General features: G+C 36.8%; 1 protein-coding gene across 1 annotated transcript; it reads right to left on the reverse strand.

Annotated features, from left to right (window-relative positions):
- Nucleotides 1-5,791: 5,791 nt before the first annotated feature.
- LOC102688358 (DNA damage-inducible transcript 4-like protein) lies at nt 5,792-8,918 on the reverse strand. The gene is made up of 3 exons (XM_006629732.3): nt 8,715-8,918; nt 8,297-8,436; nt 5,792-7,391 (listed from the first exon to the last, which is right to left on the reverse strand). Exons 2-3 carry the CDS (start codon nt 8,385-8,387, stop codon nt 6,901-6,903), a joined length of 582 nt encoding a protein of 193 aa, XP_006629795.1. The 5' UTR covers nt 8,388-8,436; nt 8,715-8,918; the 3' UTR covers nt 5,792-6,900.
- Between the last annotated feature and the right edge of the window lie 4,212 nt (nt 8,919-13,130).

The raw sequence follows: 13,130 nt of genomic DNA on the forward strand, positions 1-13,130 counted from the left end.
CTGCTTGTTTTTTAACTGCTATTAAGAGATAACAAATTTAATGTAACACTGTACACTTCAGTACAATGTTCATTTTAGCCGTTACACTAAGAATTATTTCACTTCACTAATAATAGCAAGGTGTATTCAAGGTAATCTTAAATATGACGTATTGTAATTTACAATAGCAAGGAACTTTATTTTGTCGCAAAATTTCACTTTCCACATACAGCACCTTTAAATGCTTTTTGAGCACGGGTTTAAACCCTTTAACTGGGTAACTGTTATGTGCTCTTTATGCAGGTTGATCTCTGCAATACTCAATTGGCTTCATTGTGCTTCTGCAAGACCTACAAAGAGGAGATTGATGATTCTGCGGCTGTGGGCTGTCGCTTCCTTGTGCTCTTGCTATGGAGCAATTCTTCTATAGAGAGCTGCAGAGAAATGTCACACAAACACAGGAGATTATCAGTATGTATCACATGATTTGCTTACTGTACATAAACATTCTACATGATGTTTACAAACCTAGCTGAAAGCTCTGTTCTGCTTACCCTTAGGAAGAATGGCCAAAGAAGGGTCATTTTATTATTTCTGAATATGGCATTGTTAGGTCAAACCTGAATTTTCATTTTCATAAAAGTATTATTCTACAAGGAAAGTAAAAAAAGCTTGTGAAAGGAGTCAAGATTGGGGTATAAGCAATGTAGGTTCTTAAATATTGGATTTTTTGGTGTTCTCTTTTTTAATGTTTTTACATCTTAAGGACAAAAGATTTTGAATAAATGTCACTAACATACTGTAATACACATAATTATCGAGTACAAGATATTTAATTGGAGTGGTTCTTATCTACCTGATGCAAGCAAATTGTATGGATGGGTTTGTTTATTTGAAATGCTGGATTGGGGTGTGAAATGGGTTTGCTTGTGAGGGTGTGACAGAGGCAGAGACAAAGACAGAATACTGTTTGTTGAGCTGGATTAGTTTATCTACTCCTCTTTCCTTTAGTAGATTAAGAACAATTCTCTCAACAGATAGCAGTTGGTTCCAGTGATTGATGGCATTGTTTACTGGTTTCTCCATGGACACAAGGGAGAGAAAGGTTAAACATCAATGTTTGTAAAGGGTTTCCTGGATGCAAAGTCACAAAGACCTACCAAATCCTATACCAGAGAAGTGTTTATACTATTGTAGACCTTGAGCCCCTGGCACCAGAGTGCTTTAGAGTTGTTAATGAAATGTGGGTTAAACAGGGAATATCTGTTTTACACATTGCTACCACAACTAAACTATTTTGAGCAGCTCTGAAAGGAATAAGCCACACTAAACACCCTAGTAATATATATTTGTCTTGTTAGAGCCTATTTGTGCATTTTCTAATATAATACTTTTAGTATTTCTTAAAAACTTGGTATGTTACATAAAAAATATTGAATTGAAATTATAGTACATTCAACTGAAAACTGGACATATTTTCCTTAAATCTATAGCTTGGGCTTTTATAAGTGTTTTTGGAAGATCATTTACACTAATAAAACTTAGTTTATCAGTTACACTAATAAAACTACAGCCCTTGGGAACATAGATTACAAACAAAATGGACCAATCAGTCTGGTTTGACAGATAAGATATTACTGATCTTATAATGTTCACTGATAGGGGAGGATTCGATTGGGAACAGGTGAAATACAGTATGTTAATTTAAAATAAATCATAGAAACTTTAAGCATTGAAGATCCATAAAGTTAGAAAAGTTAACAAATGAAAACAATCTGAATAAAAACGTTTACATGAAATAAAACATGAGCAAAATATCACAGCATGTTGTCCTTTTTAAAATAGAGAAAATTGTATGAAAATATGAAATTGTATTACTCTGTATCTGCTTGAGATGACTGCTGTAAATGGGAATACTGGAACTGTAGGTAATCATCTAATTTCCAAAAACAAATGCCTCATTGTGGTGACTAAGGATACAGTGTACAGGAGTTGCTGTCCGTCAGGTTATATATTAAAGTAAGGTCTTGGCTATTTGGTCATTAAAGACCCAGGAAATGTTTTGAAAGAGTGCTATTCGGCTAAATTCCACTCTGGGCTTCCACAGCCTGACCTGATCTACAGTACAAAGTTTTCCTTTAAATCAATGGGTGACAAAACTTCTTATTTCCCTTTTTATTTAGCATTTCAGATGCTAGCTCATTATTGCTGCTATACCTGCAATCCAGGTAGAGACTGCGTGTCAGAGGTGGATGAAGTGGGCCTCCTCCTATATGTAAAACACTTTGCTATGAACCATGTTACATAAATAAATGCAATTAATTGTTATTTTCAAGACGATAACAGTTCATTCCCATTATATTGTGCAGATGTTTGATCCAAAGCGAAAAACATGCACCAAGAACTTGAAGGTTTCAAATTCAAAGTTATAGTATTTGAGTACTATATTAAAGTCAGCCAGCGCTACTGAATATGTTGATAGCCTGCTAATTATGAGAATTGTTAAGATATACTGTAAGGTTGCTTAAAAAAATATCTTACTGATAGAACAAGAATATATTACATACAGTAATGTATTCTCAGTGCTACACTGACTGATATAAAGATCAGTAAACACAATTGGGGCTCTGCCTTGTGGTTTATGGTAGAAATAGGAACATTTAAAGGTGGTTTAAGATGCATTAATTAGCAATATAGAGTTTGATAGTACTTCAGACCTCAGAGAATGTAATGTAGTAAGACAAATGCCTTGTATCAGTAGTGCTAAGCCTGCTTTCCTTGTTTACATTTTAAAAAAATTCCACTTGTCATGCTGTTTTTGTATTAATGGAACACTTGTGTTGTTTTTCTGCACTTGTTTGTTAGAAGCTTGAAAGGCTGCATTGTGCTCCTGCAGTAAAATTCTCAGCAACAACTCAGCGTGTATTAAGACTGAAGTCAATTTCAGCATCTGCTCCACTACATGAATTATTAATGTCCAAGAATCTTGCACAAAAACAAGGCAGGTGAAAAATGGATTATCCAGTATCCTGCCAACTAAATTTGTCGATTCTTTATGTTAATATTGATTTTTTTTAAATAACTGACATGAAATATACTATACTTAGATATGACGGCATGCTCTTAGCATACAAAGAAAGGCAGGTCATGTAAAATCTGAGTTTTGCCAGGCATAGAAGCCTTACTGTGAGATAATCCTGCTGTCTACAGTACAGCACAGTTATGAATTCTGTTGGATCTGAATACCATTAAAAACAAAGGCCTTGGAGCACAGCTTTACACAGCCTGTAGAAATAAAACTGTATGTCAAAAATGTCTGTCTTGCAAGAAGCCATGTAAACCAAATCAGATACTATTACTGCAGTTCTTGCACTTTACAGGTGCTCATCTGATATTAGGTCATGGATGCAGCAGAGCGTTTCTTAAGATAAGTTTTAAGATAAGGCTATACTCATCGATTCCCAAAATCAGATTTTTAAAGCAGGTGACTCCAGCTGTTGAAATTAAACTCTTGATGGAAGTACCTTATTAACTTTTGACTCTGTCAGAGTACATCCTAGAAATGTCATAAGGTATTTTTCTTCAATACACACCCTTGCTCACTTCAGGCCATTGGTATCTATGTGATGTTGAAATATTGTTATAGCTTTTATTTGACACTACTGTAATGCCATATTGAGGTACCTACTAAGGTAATAAACAGGCTTTAGTGTGTATACAATAAAACTGAATTTAATTGTCTTTACTGGATGTTTCACTTTTCATCCCAAAGGATCTCCAAAGACTGTATGTATAGAAACTGACCCACTTCATTTGCCTCTGAACTGCAGCACCTGTGTGGGTACCTCATGGCAACCATTATTCAATTATAGAAATTCAACAAACGAGAGGGGGAACTTTTGGTACACAGACTGAGTAAGCCCAAAGTGGAATTCAGCCAGGGTTATAAGGGATTATGTGGTTTATGAGCAATTTAAAAGTACCTCAGTACATAACTCCTAGAATATTTAATAATTGTGTGGTTAGCATTACTGCCTCGCAGCGCTGAGTTCCTGGGTTTACTCCTGGGGTGCTACTGCATGGTGTTTATATATTCTTCTCATGTTCAGTGGGTTTCTTCCAGGTACTCCAGTTTCCTCACACAGTCCAAGAACATGCTGGTAGGTTGATTGGCTTCTGGGAAAACTGGCCCTAGTGTGTGTGCCCTGCGATGGACTGCCTTGTACCCATTGCTTGCTGGGATAGGCTCAGCCTCCCCCCATTACTGTGAATTGGATGAAGCAGTTAAAAAAAGGATGGATGGGTATTTAATATTTCAGATTTGTTACCAACACAAAGGGGTATTCTCCTGAGCAGTTCAGTATGGTTGATCCCATTGTCCAAAACCATTTTTGAACACTTGCTTAAAGATCACTTTTTTGCAGTACATTAAATGTGTAATTTAGTTTAACTCTTGTTATTACCAAGTCTATTCATTGTGCTTTTTTCTCTTTCATTTCTAGTATTTATGTACATTATTAACAGGGCTTTGCATTTTTTCTAAAAAATGCATTCTGGTAAAATATCCATCCTTTTTCCTAGCAAATCATAATAGAAAACCAAGTTTAAAGGGGTCAACTTAACATTTTGGATGTATCCATAGTGTCTTTATTCAGCAGGTACTACATGCTTTTCTTTTTCAATTCAATATCTCTAACTGGAAAAATCTATAATATACCTTTATGTTTAATAACATGAAAACATTAAGGTCCCAATGAAATGAGTCTATTTTGCCAATCTGGTCTGGTTGCTAGTGACTAATCAATCATCTGAAGTTTAAAAGGCCAGGTATCAGCTTGAAAGGACAAGGGAAGATCGTTTCATAACCCTTTGAGTAAAGCAATGGCTCATTCTCATTTCTAAAAGCATTTGGGTCCATTTAAAGAATTCTGAAAATTGGGTGGACCTTTGGATTTCTGAAATTTTGAACTGGGTCTGGTTTACTCTGCTCAAAATCAGAAAGGTTCACTTCCAACACTCAGGATGGATATTCTGAGTACAGGAACGTACCCAGACTCTCTAGACTAATCCCAGAACAAGAAAATCTGTTTTGCAACATGGGTGATATTTTACAAGGAAATGTATAGTATCTAGTAAGATTTGTTTTATACTAGAATAGCGATATACTGTATGCAACATCCCCCTCATTTTATAGATCTTGTTTTAAACTTAGTACTTGTACTTAAAATTCAGAAGAGGGTACAATAGTGACAAACAATTAAATGGACCAAAAACACCAGGGAGCAAGACTCCAAAATCATGACATTAAACAAGTTTTCCCCATAATATTCACTTACTTTATAAAGTAAGCAGTAGATGCAACTTCGGCCAACTCCCATGACTGTTAGCGTTTCCTACCCCAGGACCCTCTTACAAGACACCTATTCCACCGCTTAAGATCAAATCACTTTAATGCAGCCCAGGCAGATGTTTTCACAATGATTTAATTTTGAATAGAACTACAGCTATGTTATTAGCATTCATTCCTCATGAGAATAACTTTCTTTTAATATGCCTTTTATTATATTAATATTATTCACATCAATATTAAAGTGCTTTTCTTTCTCTGAAAGAGGGACACGAGACCAAGAATGATCCAATTTACAAAATAAGTGAATGGGATTAGTCTTCTAGAGACAGGTCATGGAGCTGTACTGACTTTTCCCCTAAACTTATAATTTTATTTCTATATACAAAAGGAGGGTGGGGGAATCATTCAGTTTCACTGAAGTCTTATATTCCCAGTCCTATAAGAAATCAAGATGGAAAAACAAAAGGCTTAAAAAATTTTATTGTCAAAAAGACAAGTATCTCCACTTCCTATAACAGGAATTAAGTTTTAAAAAAGCCACAATGCTGATTAACAGCACCGTAGCAATAAACACCTTAGAAAGGTATGACAGAACATGTAAAAAAATTGAAGTGTACAGGTTACAGACCACTCCAGCATGCACTTCAATGGAATAAAGCAATGAATATCAACTCCCATAGTGCAATGATCCTCAATATAAAACATACATTAAGTGCAAACAAATTGAAAGGGTACATGTAAAGGGCACAAAACTACATTCCAAAGTACAAGAATTTACCACTCTTTACAGTGTAAAAAGGCACCGAGAAATTGGGAAGAAATCTGAAGTGTAAAAAAGTTGCCACTTAAAACTACTGTGCTGTATGGAATATAATTATTTTCCCCAAGGCTTACATTACAGCACAAAATTACTTCATAAATAGCCAAGATTATGACACATTTAAAGCCACTCATGGGTAGGTATTAACCCAAGTTGGTGTTTTTTTTAACCTGTAGTGGGATTGGAAATATGACCCCAAATCTTAACGTGCAGAACCTAGACCTCTAAATCTAGAGAGTAGTTGGCTTAAGGAGTGACCATAAACCATAAATGCTAGAATATCCGAACTAGTGCATTTAAAGTGTCAAATTAATAAACCATTAAACAATAAGCATGTACCAAATAAATGTGTACCATAAATACCATAAGGGAAAGTTTTGAATAACATGTGGTTCTGTTTAGCTGAACATGTTTACATAAACCAAAGAAAAAAAAAGAAATAAGATACCCAACAGTCCTGCAAGTCAAAAAGGACTTTGTGCATTATCCCTGCAAGAATCACCAACTGGGGTCCTGCTACAAGAGAATGTGAATGAGCATTTTTGTGCTAATACCTCCCAAGACATGGACTGCTGTTGGCAAATGTGTTGTGCTAATACCATTAGAGAGAAATTGGAAGTGCCCCATCTATATTGAAGTGACTACCCCTGGTCTCATTTATAATTAAAAAAAAACACTATGTTAAGGAGCCACATAGTAAAAAGACAGAAGCCAGTTTGGGTTCTGTAGTGTATAAAAGTGCATTGAAGTTTCAGTACTCTTCAACAACGGCTCCGGCCGATGAAGAGTACAGTTTCTTCTTGATCAGTCTGAACCCAGGGCTGAGCTTCAGCGCGTGCCTGAACCCGGGTGTGAAACACGCGCCGATGAGGAAGAAGTCCCTGAGGCTGGGCCAGGCGCTGCCATCCTGCTTGAACACCAGCGTCAGCTCGAAGGTGGGCACCACGCTGGCGTCATAGATGATGCGATCCAGCTTCTTGCACATGTTCTCCACTTCCAGGTTGACGTAGAGGATGCAGCCCCGCAACCCACAAGGCTCACCGGAGGAGAGGCGCAGCACGTCCCGGGCGATGCGCCTCGTCAGTTTCTCGGGGACCAGCACCTCCGAGCAGTGCAGCTTGGTCTTTTTGGCTTGGGACAGGCAGTTCTCCAACATCTTGGCTAGCCGCTGGCAGGTTTGGTCTTCAAAAACCTCCCCATTTAGATGAGGCTCCACCAAACAGTTATCCCAGTAATCCAGCTCTACAAAAATAAAGCACAGGAAAGGTGTTGAGATCTTGCAGGATCCTCCAGCTGTTTTCGGGGTTGAACAGTATAGGGGTTATGCTGCCAACTTTTACAATGTATTTTTGCCAAACATTTAGCTTGGGCACAACCAGTTAACTCCTTCCACGATCTATAAAAAAAAAAGAATTAAGAGTTTCATGGTGCCTTTGGCAATTTTATTAATTTAGTCTTCATGAGGACTAAAGCCTTTATGCTACAGAGATTTTTTTTTTATACAGCCAGCAAGGCAAACTCACAGTGCTTTAAACAACAATGAGACGTTAAGAGTTAAAGTGGGAATGTTTTTTTTTCCCCCCCATATTCTCATGATAAAATGGAATTGCATTTACACTATTGCTTGGTTTTTGTTTTAAAAAAGAAAGCTTAATTTTTAAATGTCCATATTTCTGATCACTCGACGTTTCTCTCAACCAAAAAAAGAGAACTAATACATGTTTTTAATCGCTAGGTTGAAGGTGAAGAGACCAGCTTAATCTGAACGTCAAACAGAAATTACTGCAGCCAACGGCTAAAAAGACGACCCCAAATCTAACAACGGGGACAGAGCATATCAATCTTCCTGAAGCGAGACGTTATATTCCATATACCTAAAAGAATGGTTTACTCAGTGACAGTGTAACCGCATGAACTGTCATGCAGTTCAGATATTGCAACCTACTGTACCAACGCACTTAGTGATAACTGTAGGCAAGAGACCAGAAGAGAATGAAGTTCAGAAAAATGACTTCATCGGCACTGACTTCACCGACTCCCCCCCTCTTCTCCGCACCAGAGCTGCTCTGCAGCGAAGACACTAGTAAACAAGCTGCATTTTTTAAGGCTGAAGATACCCGATTACCTATCTATTTTCTTCTACTCACCATCTTCTATGCGCGCCTGATCAAATCTGCGATCCAACAGCTCGGAAATGCATTCGGAGTTTTTGTTCTTCAAGGTACTAGTGGCAACCATTGTTCCAAGCTCGTCGGACAAGCTGCAGGTTACCTTTCTAGAGAGATGGCTAAAAAAAAAAAGAACGATCAAGAATATGCAATCGTTAAAACAATGCTTTCTGAAGGTTGCAGAAACACATTTCACCAACGTTTCCCCCCCCCATTTAAAGAACCATAGGAAAGCCCAGTGACAAAACATCATACAAAACCTGCACAATCATAGTTTAATAAATCTGTTACAAGCCAGACCTCCTTTCAGCTATCCGACTGCTAACAACGGCGCATCAGAAAAACCTACAAACCATTCTATAGCAATGTCTTGAGAAAACATGCCATGATCCCTTACCTCTGTGATTTTCAATTAAGCCTTATAAAACCAAGTAGGACAAGGGTCTATTAAATAACCCCAACGCACACACATCCACAGTTCTCGCAAACAAGCCCCTTTTCTACCCCCCGACTGACACACTGAATGAAGATTAAGAATAACAGCGGCCAGCTCAGAAACTTTATAGTCTCCTCGCTCACAGCTGACTGCAGAGCTCCAGCCAATCGGCGGAGGCTGGACGGTGGAAATGACGAGCAGCACCAAGCTCTCCGGCCTGGCGGTGCAGCTGCAGCTTCTGAGGCGCTTGGTGACAATTTAAATGAGGGGATGCGATTCGCTGCAGTGCTGGCCAATTAGGGTGGAAAGGTACTTTGTTGCTACCTGTTTTCAAGCCATTTCTGTAGCCTTGTGCTGCTCTTTGTTGCAAACCCTGCGAAGGGAAGAGCTTTCTCAGGTGCTTTATTCTAGGATTACAATTAACAGGTTATTTTCTGCTTTTCCAACGCTGTATCTGCGGTGTTTTTCGAAACAATACAATTGTATTGGAATATATGTAAACTAAAAAACACATTGTATTGTCAAATTAATAGCCTCAAAATTGGGTCTTCTGTTTGACATAGAGAAATATTTAAATTGAATTTTGTCAGTCTTTTATTTTTTGTGTAAATGTCTAGTAAATTAAAACTCATTGTACTTTAGACCTGGGTAAATGCAGTGTCCGATTAGTATTGCAGTTTTGAGAGTCAAAAGCCTTACAATTAGATAAGGAGTGAATTACAGTACAGCGCACTGCACAAGTATTCACAGTTACTACATCATGCTATATTAACCCTCCACGATAGTCTTATATTGTTCTGCTGAGGAAACATTCTGCGTGTTTCATCCTCAAAATACGATTATATTTAGCATATAAAACAGCACCGAACACCTACTGTATTACTGTACAATACACCAGAATTATTACGTGTGTAATGTGTCTATCTTATATTATTTCCAACTGTGTTTTGGATATTGTACATCTAAAATGAAACACTTTGTAATATTGGAGTGTAATGCAGGTGTTAGTAAATATTCGATTTCTGCGACAAAATTAAGAAGTTGCTACAATGTTACAATAATTAATTTGATGTTTAAAAACATAAATCATAGGACCATGAATTATGTGGAAACCCTGGTGTAACGTAGTTTATATAAACCGACTCATTGTTTCAGCTGTAAATGTATTCCTTTTTGTGATTAACATAACCAGCAACATAATGATGCAAAAAAGTGCACCAGAATACCAAAAGCTGGAAATGTGAATTGAGAACTGTCTTTGTCTTTCCCTCCTACTCCACAGTAAGTAAAGGCATTAGAGCTACTGGACCTCAAGGGTTTGAGGACATTTGTTCCATCTGTGATTGCTAACTAATGATCTTAACTGACTTAATTATTTGGTCATGAAAACTCTGTTGTTTTTAAGTCTGAATGAATTTTCGAATTGAAAAATTATTCCTGCCCTGTGATGAGACTGGTGCCCTGTCCAGGGTATATTTCATCTTGCGCTCAATGCTTTCTGGGATAGGCTTGGGATCACTGTGACCCTGAATTTGATATGCAGTTATTGAAAGTGATGTGATGTGTAAAATGTATTCCCTATTATTGATGCAGTTTAAATGTCATTATAAAATTTGATCATTGTGTGTATCAACTGATGCACAACTATGGTGCTTGTCAAAATAATATTGAAATGAGAATATACTCTTCAGTGTGGTGTAAGATTTTTGCTCAGAAGACACCTTGTAATGGAGTGTAAATACAGTACTTTGATATTATGCACCTTGATTCTATTGCCAACCTTGTATCTCACAACAGTAGCGCCATAATTTTGTCCTGACATCCGGATCCCATAAACAGGCAACTGTTCCCCATATTTTAGTTATATGTTATACGTTTTTATTAATCTACAAATAAAATATTTTAGGTTTTCACAAATACAGTTTTCCCCACTTTATAGAGACAATTCTTAATATTTTGATGGATTTTAATTTGTTTCTCTTTTAGAAGAATGTTCTTTTTTAAAAGATTATTATGTTAACAGCACTACAGTGGGTATGTAAACCAAACATTTGTTAAATTGGATGTTTAATCATTTTGCGGTATCATTATTTTACTGTGTTGGTGCTCTTATTATCATATTACTAAATTAGAATTTATACAGTACAAACCCAGCTGCACGTTTACATCAGTTTAAGACTAAGCAGATTTTATCTGTAGGTGATCCCAGGGTTGTGATAGCCAGATAATGCATACAATGATGTCTGTGTCCTGAGGGCTTTACCTGTGTCATGTCTTTAGGTTCACACAGAGCTATTGTTTGCGGTTGGTGGTGGTAGATTGAGTTGGGTGTATGTGAGATGAAGCCAGTTAATTCTAGTCACATCATGAGCGTTCCTTGCATTAGAATTTAATTTGTATTTGGAAGTGTGCCAAGCTACCACTGCCTGAGATTGTTTTTAAACAGATACCTAGAACAAATAACCTCCGTACAGCTACAGTGGCTATCAAAAGTATTCATCCCCTTACGTTTTCACATTTTATTGTGTAACAATATGGAATCCTAATGTATATAAGCGGGATATTTTGGCATTGATTGACACAAAACACTCTATAATGTCAAAGTCAAAACAAAACTCTACAGATTTTTGTTTTTGATTTTTTTTCTACAACATATTTATTGTTCCTGTTGTCTCCATTGTGAGGTGTTGTCTATTGTACTGTGTATGTCCTGGGAGATCAGCATGATTAAAAATTCCAATGTACATCTACATATAGCAATAAACTACTCTACTCTCTTCTCTACAGTAGATTCTCCTAAATTTATTATAACTAAACAACAGAAAATAACTGATTGCATAACTATTTACCCCCCTTGATTCAGTTATTTGGTTGAGGCAGCTTTGGCCAAAATTACAGCCATGTGTCATTTTACTGTAGATAAGTCTCTACCAGCTTTGCACATCTGGCCACTGCTATGTTTGCCTATTCTTTTTTGAAAAATTGCTCTGGCTCCCTCAAGTTGGATGGGGACTGTTGGTGAACAGCAATTTCCAATTCCTTCCACAGTAGTTTCTTACTTCAAAAACATACAATTCAGAAAAAAAGATCCTGAGGAACTATTGTGAATTTTAGGAAAGTTAGAAATGCTATTCCACTTCTGTCATTTCACATTTGCAAAAGCCTTTTGTTGAGGTCTTTTGCAGCTGTGAGCTACAGTATGCATCCATATTTATGTAGGACTGGGTTACCGTTAGCTTTGTGCATCCTATGAAAAACAGAGCAGCAAGGCCTCTTAAATAGCTTCGGTAGCTTGCTATCTAATGATAGATTAAATCTGAGATGAAATCAGAAATTTAGTGGGTTTCCATTAGATAGAAGCAATAAGCTTTTGAAAAACAGAATGCTGGCATCAAGCAAAGGTCCTGAGTAAATCACAGAAGACAAGTTTGGAGATAATCTGAAGCTAAAGGAACAAATAAAAATGCTCTGGATTCAGATTTCTACCACGTGTGGTGAAGACACAAGGTATAAATGTGAGGCTGACTTATTCTGGCCACAAGGTGCTTACAAATAGCATGTAGAGATTGGCAGTATGGATTGCTTAACAACATGGCTGGTTATCTTTTGCCATACTGCAACAACTATTCGCATAAAGAGTTCTTCCTGTTCTTGGTTTTTCAGATGTTTGGTGTGCAATCTGTTTCTGGCATAAAAAATATCAATGAGGGTTTCCTGGAAAGACGGTTTACTTGAATGCTTTCAGGTATGTGTTGACGATAACCCCATTGCGTTAATGTCCGATGATTGGTCAGTCCATGGAAGAGCTGTGATTCCCAAAACTACTGCAATGTGAAGGTGCTGCTATTAATAGTGAAAGATTTTCACAGCTGTCCTCAGTGTCTGCCTTTTGGCTTGGAGCTGTGTATGTAAATAGAGTAATAGATATTATGATGACCTGAGTAACTTATATTACATTGCGTTGTAATTGGTCATTCCTTGAAAGTAAATAAATGCATAAATATATGAATGCAATATTTCTGTTTTCCAAAACAATGATAGAACAGAACATATTGCTCTGTTCTGATGTTTTTCAGCAGTTGACATGACTATTAATGTTTCAGATATTTGAACTAATTTTGTAAGAGGATAGTCTTATACATTGATGTTGCCCATTTGTATATTATAATTTATATTCCTGCATTCTAAAACGGTCCCAGTTGTCTGCCATTTTCATTTCAAGTGCCAAATTCTAACTTTCCCAGGTGTAAGTGATTACTTAAATATTCTCAGTTGCACAAAACTATCCTTATAGCAATATGCATAATGTATTTAATTATATTTAACATCATGAAATATTATTGGTATATTTTATATGCTTTATGTGAACACATGCAT

This window comes from Lepisosteus oculatus, chromosome 1 (genome assembly GCF_040954835.1).
Source record: "Lepisosteus oculatus isolate fLepOcu1 chromosome 1, fLepOcu1.hap2, whole genome shotgun sequence".
In the NCBI taxonomy this organism is placed as follows: domain Eukaryota; kingdom Metazoa; phylum Chordata; class Actinopteri; order Semionotiformes; family Lepisosteidae; genus Lepisosteus; species Lepisosteus oculatus.

What these genes read in the sequence shown, in the direction of transcription:
- LOC102688358 (XM_006629732.3), bottom strand. Translation starts at nt 8,387, where the DNA reads ATGGTTGCCACTAGTACCTTGAAGAACAAAAACTCCGAATGCATTTCC. An exon ending in TCAGGCGCGCATAGAAGATG is followed by an intron (nt 7,392 to 8,296) that starts GTGAGTAGAAGA and finishes TTATTTTTGTAG; the next exon opens with AGCTGGATTACTGGGATAAC.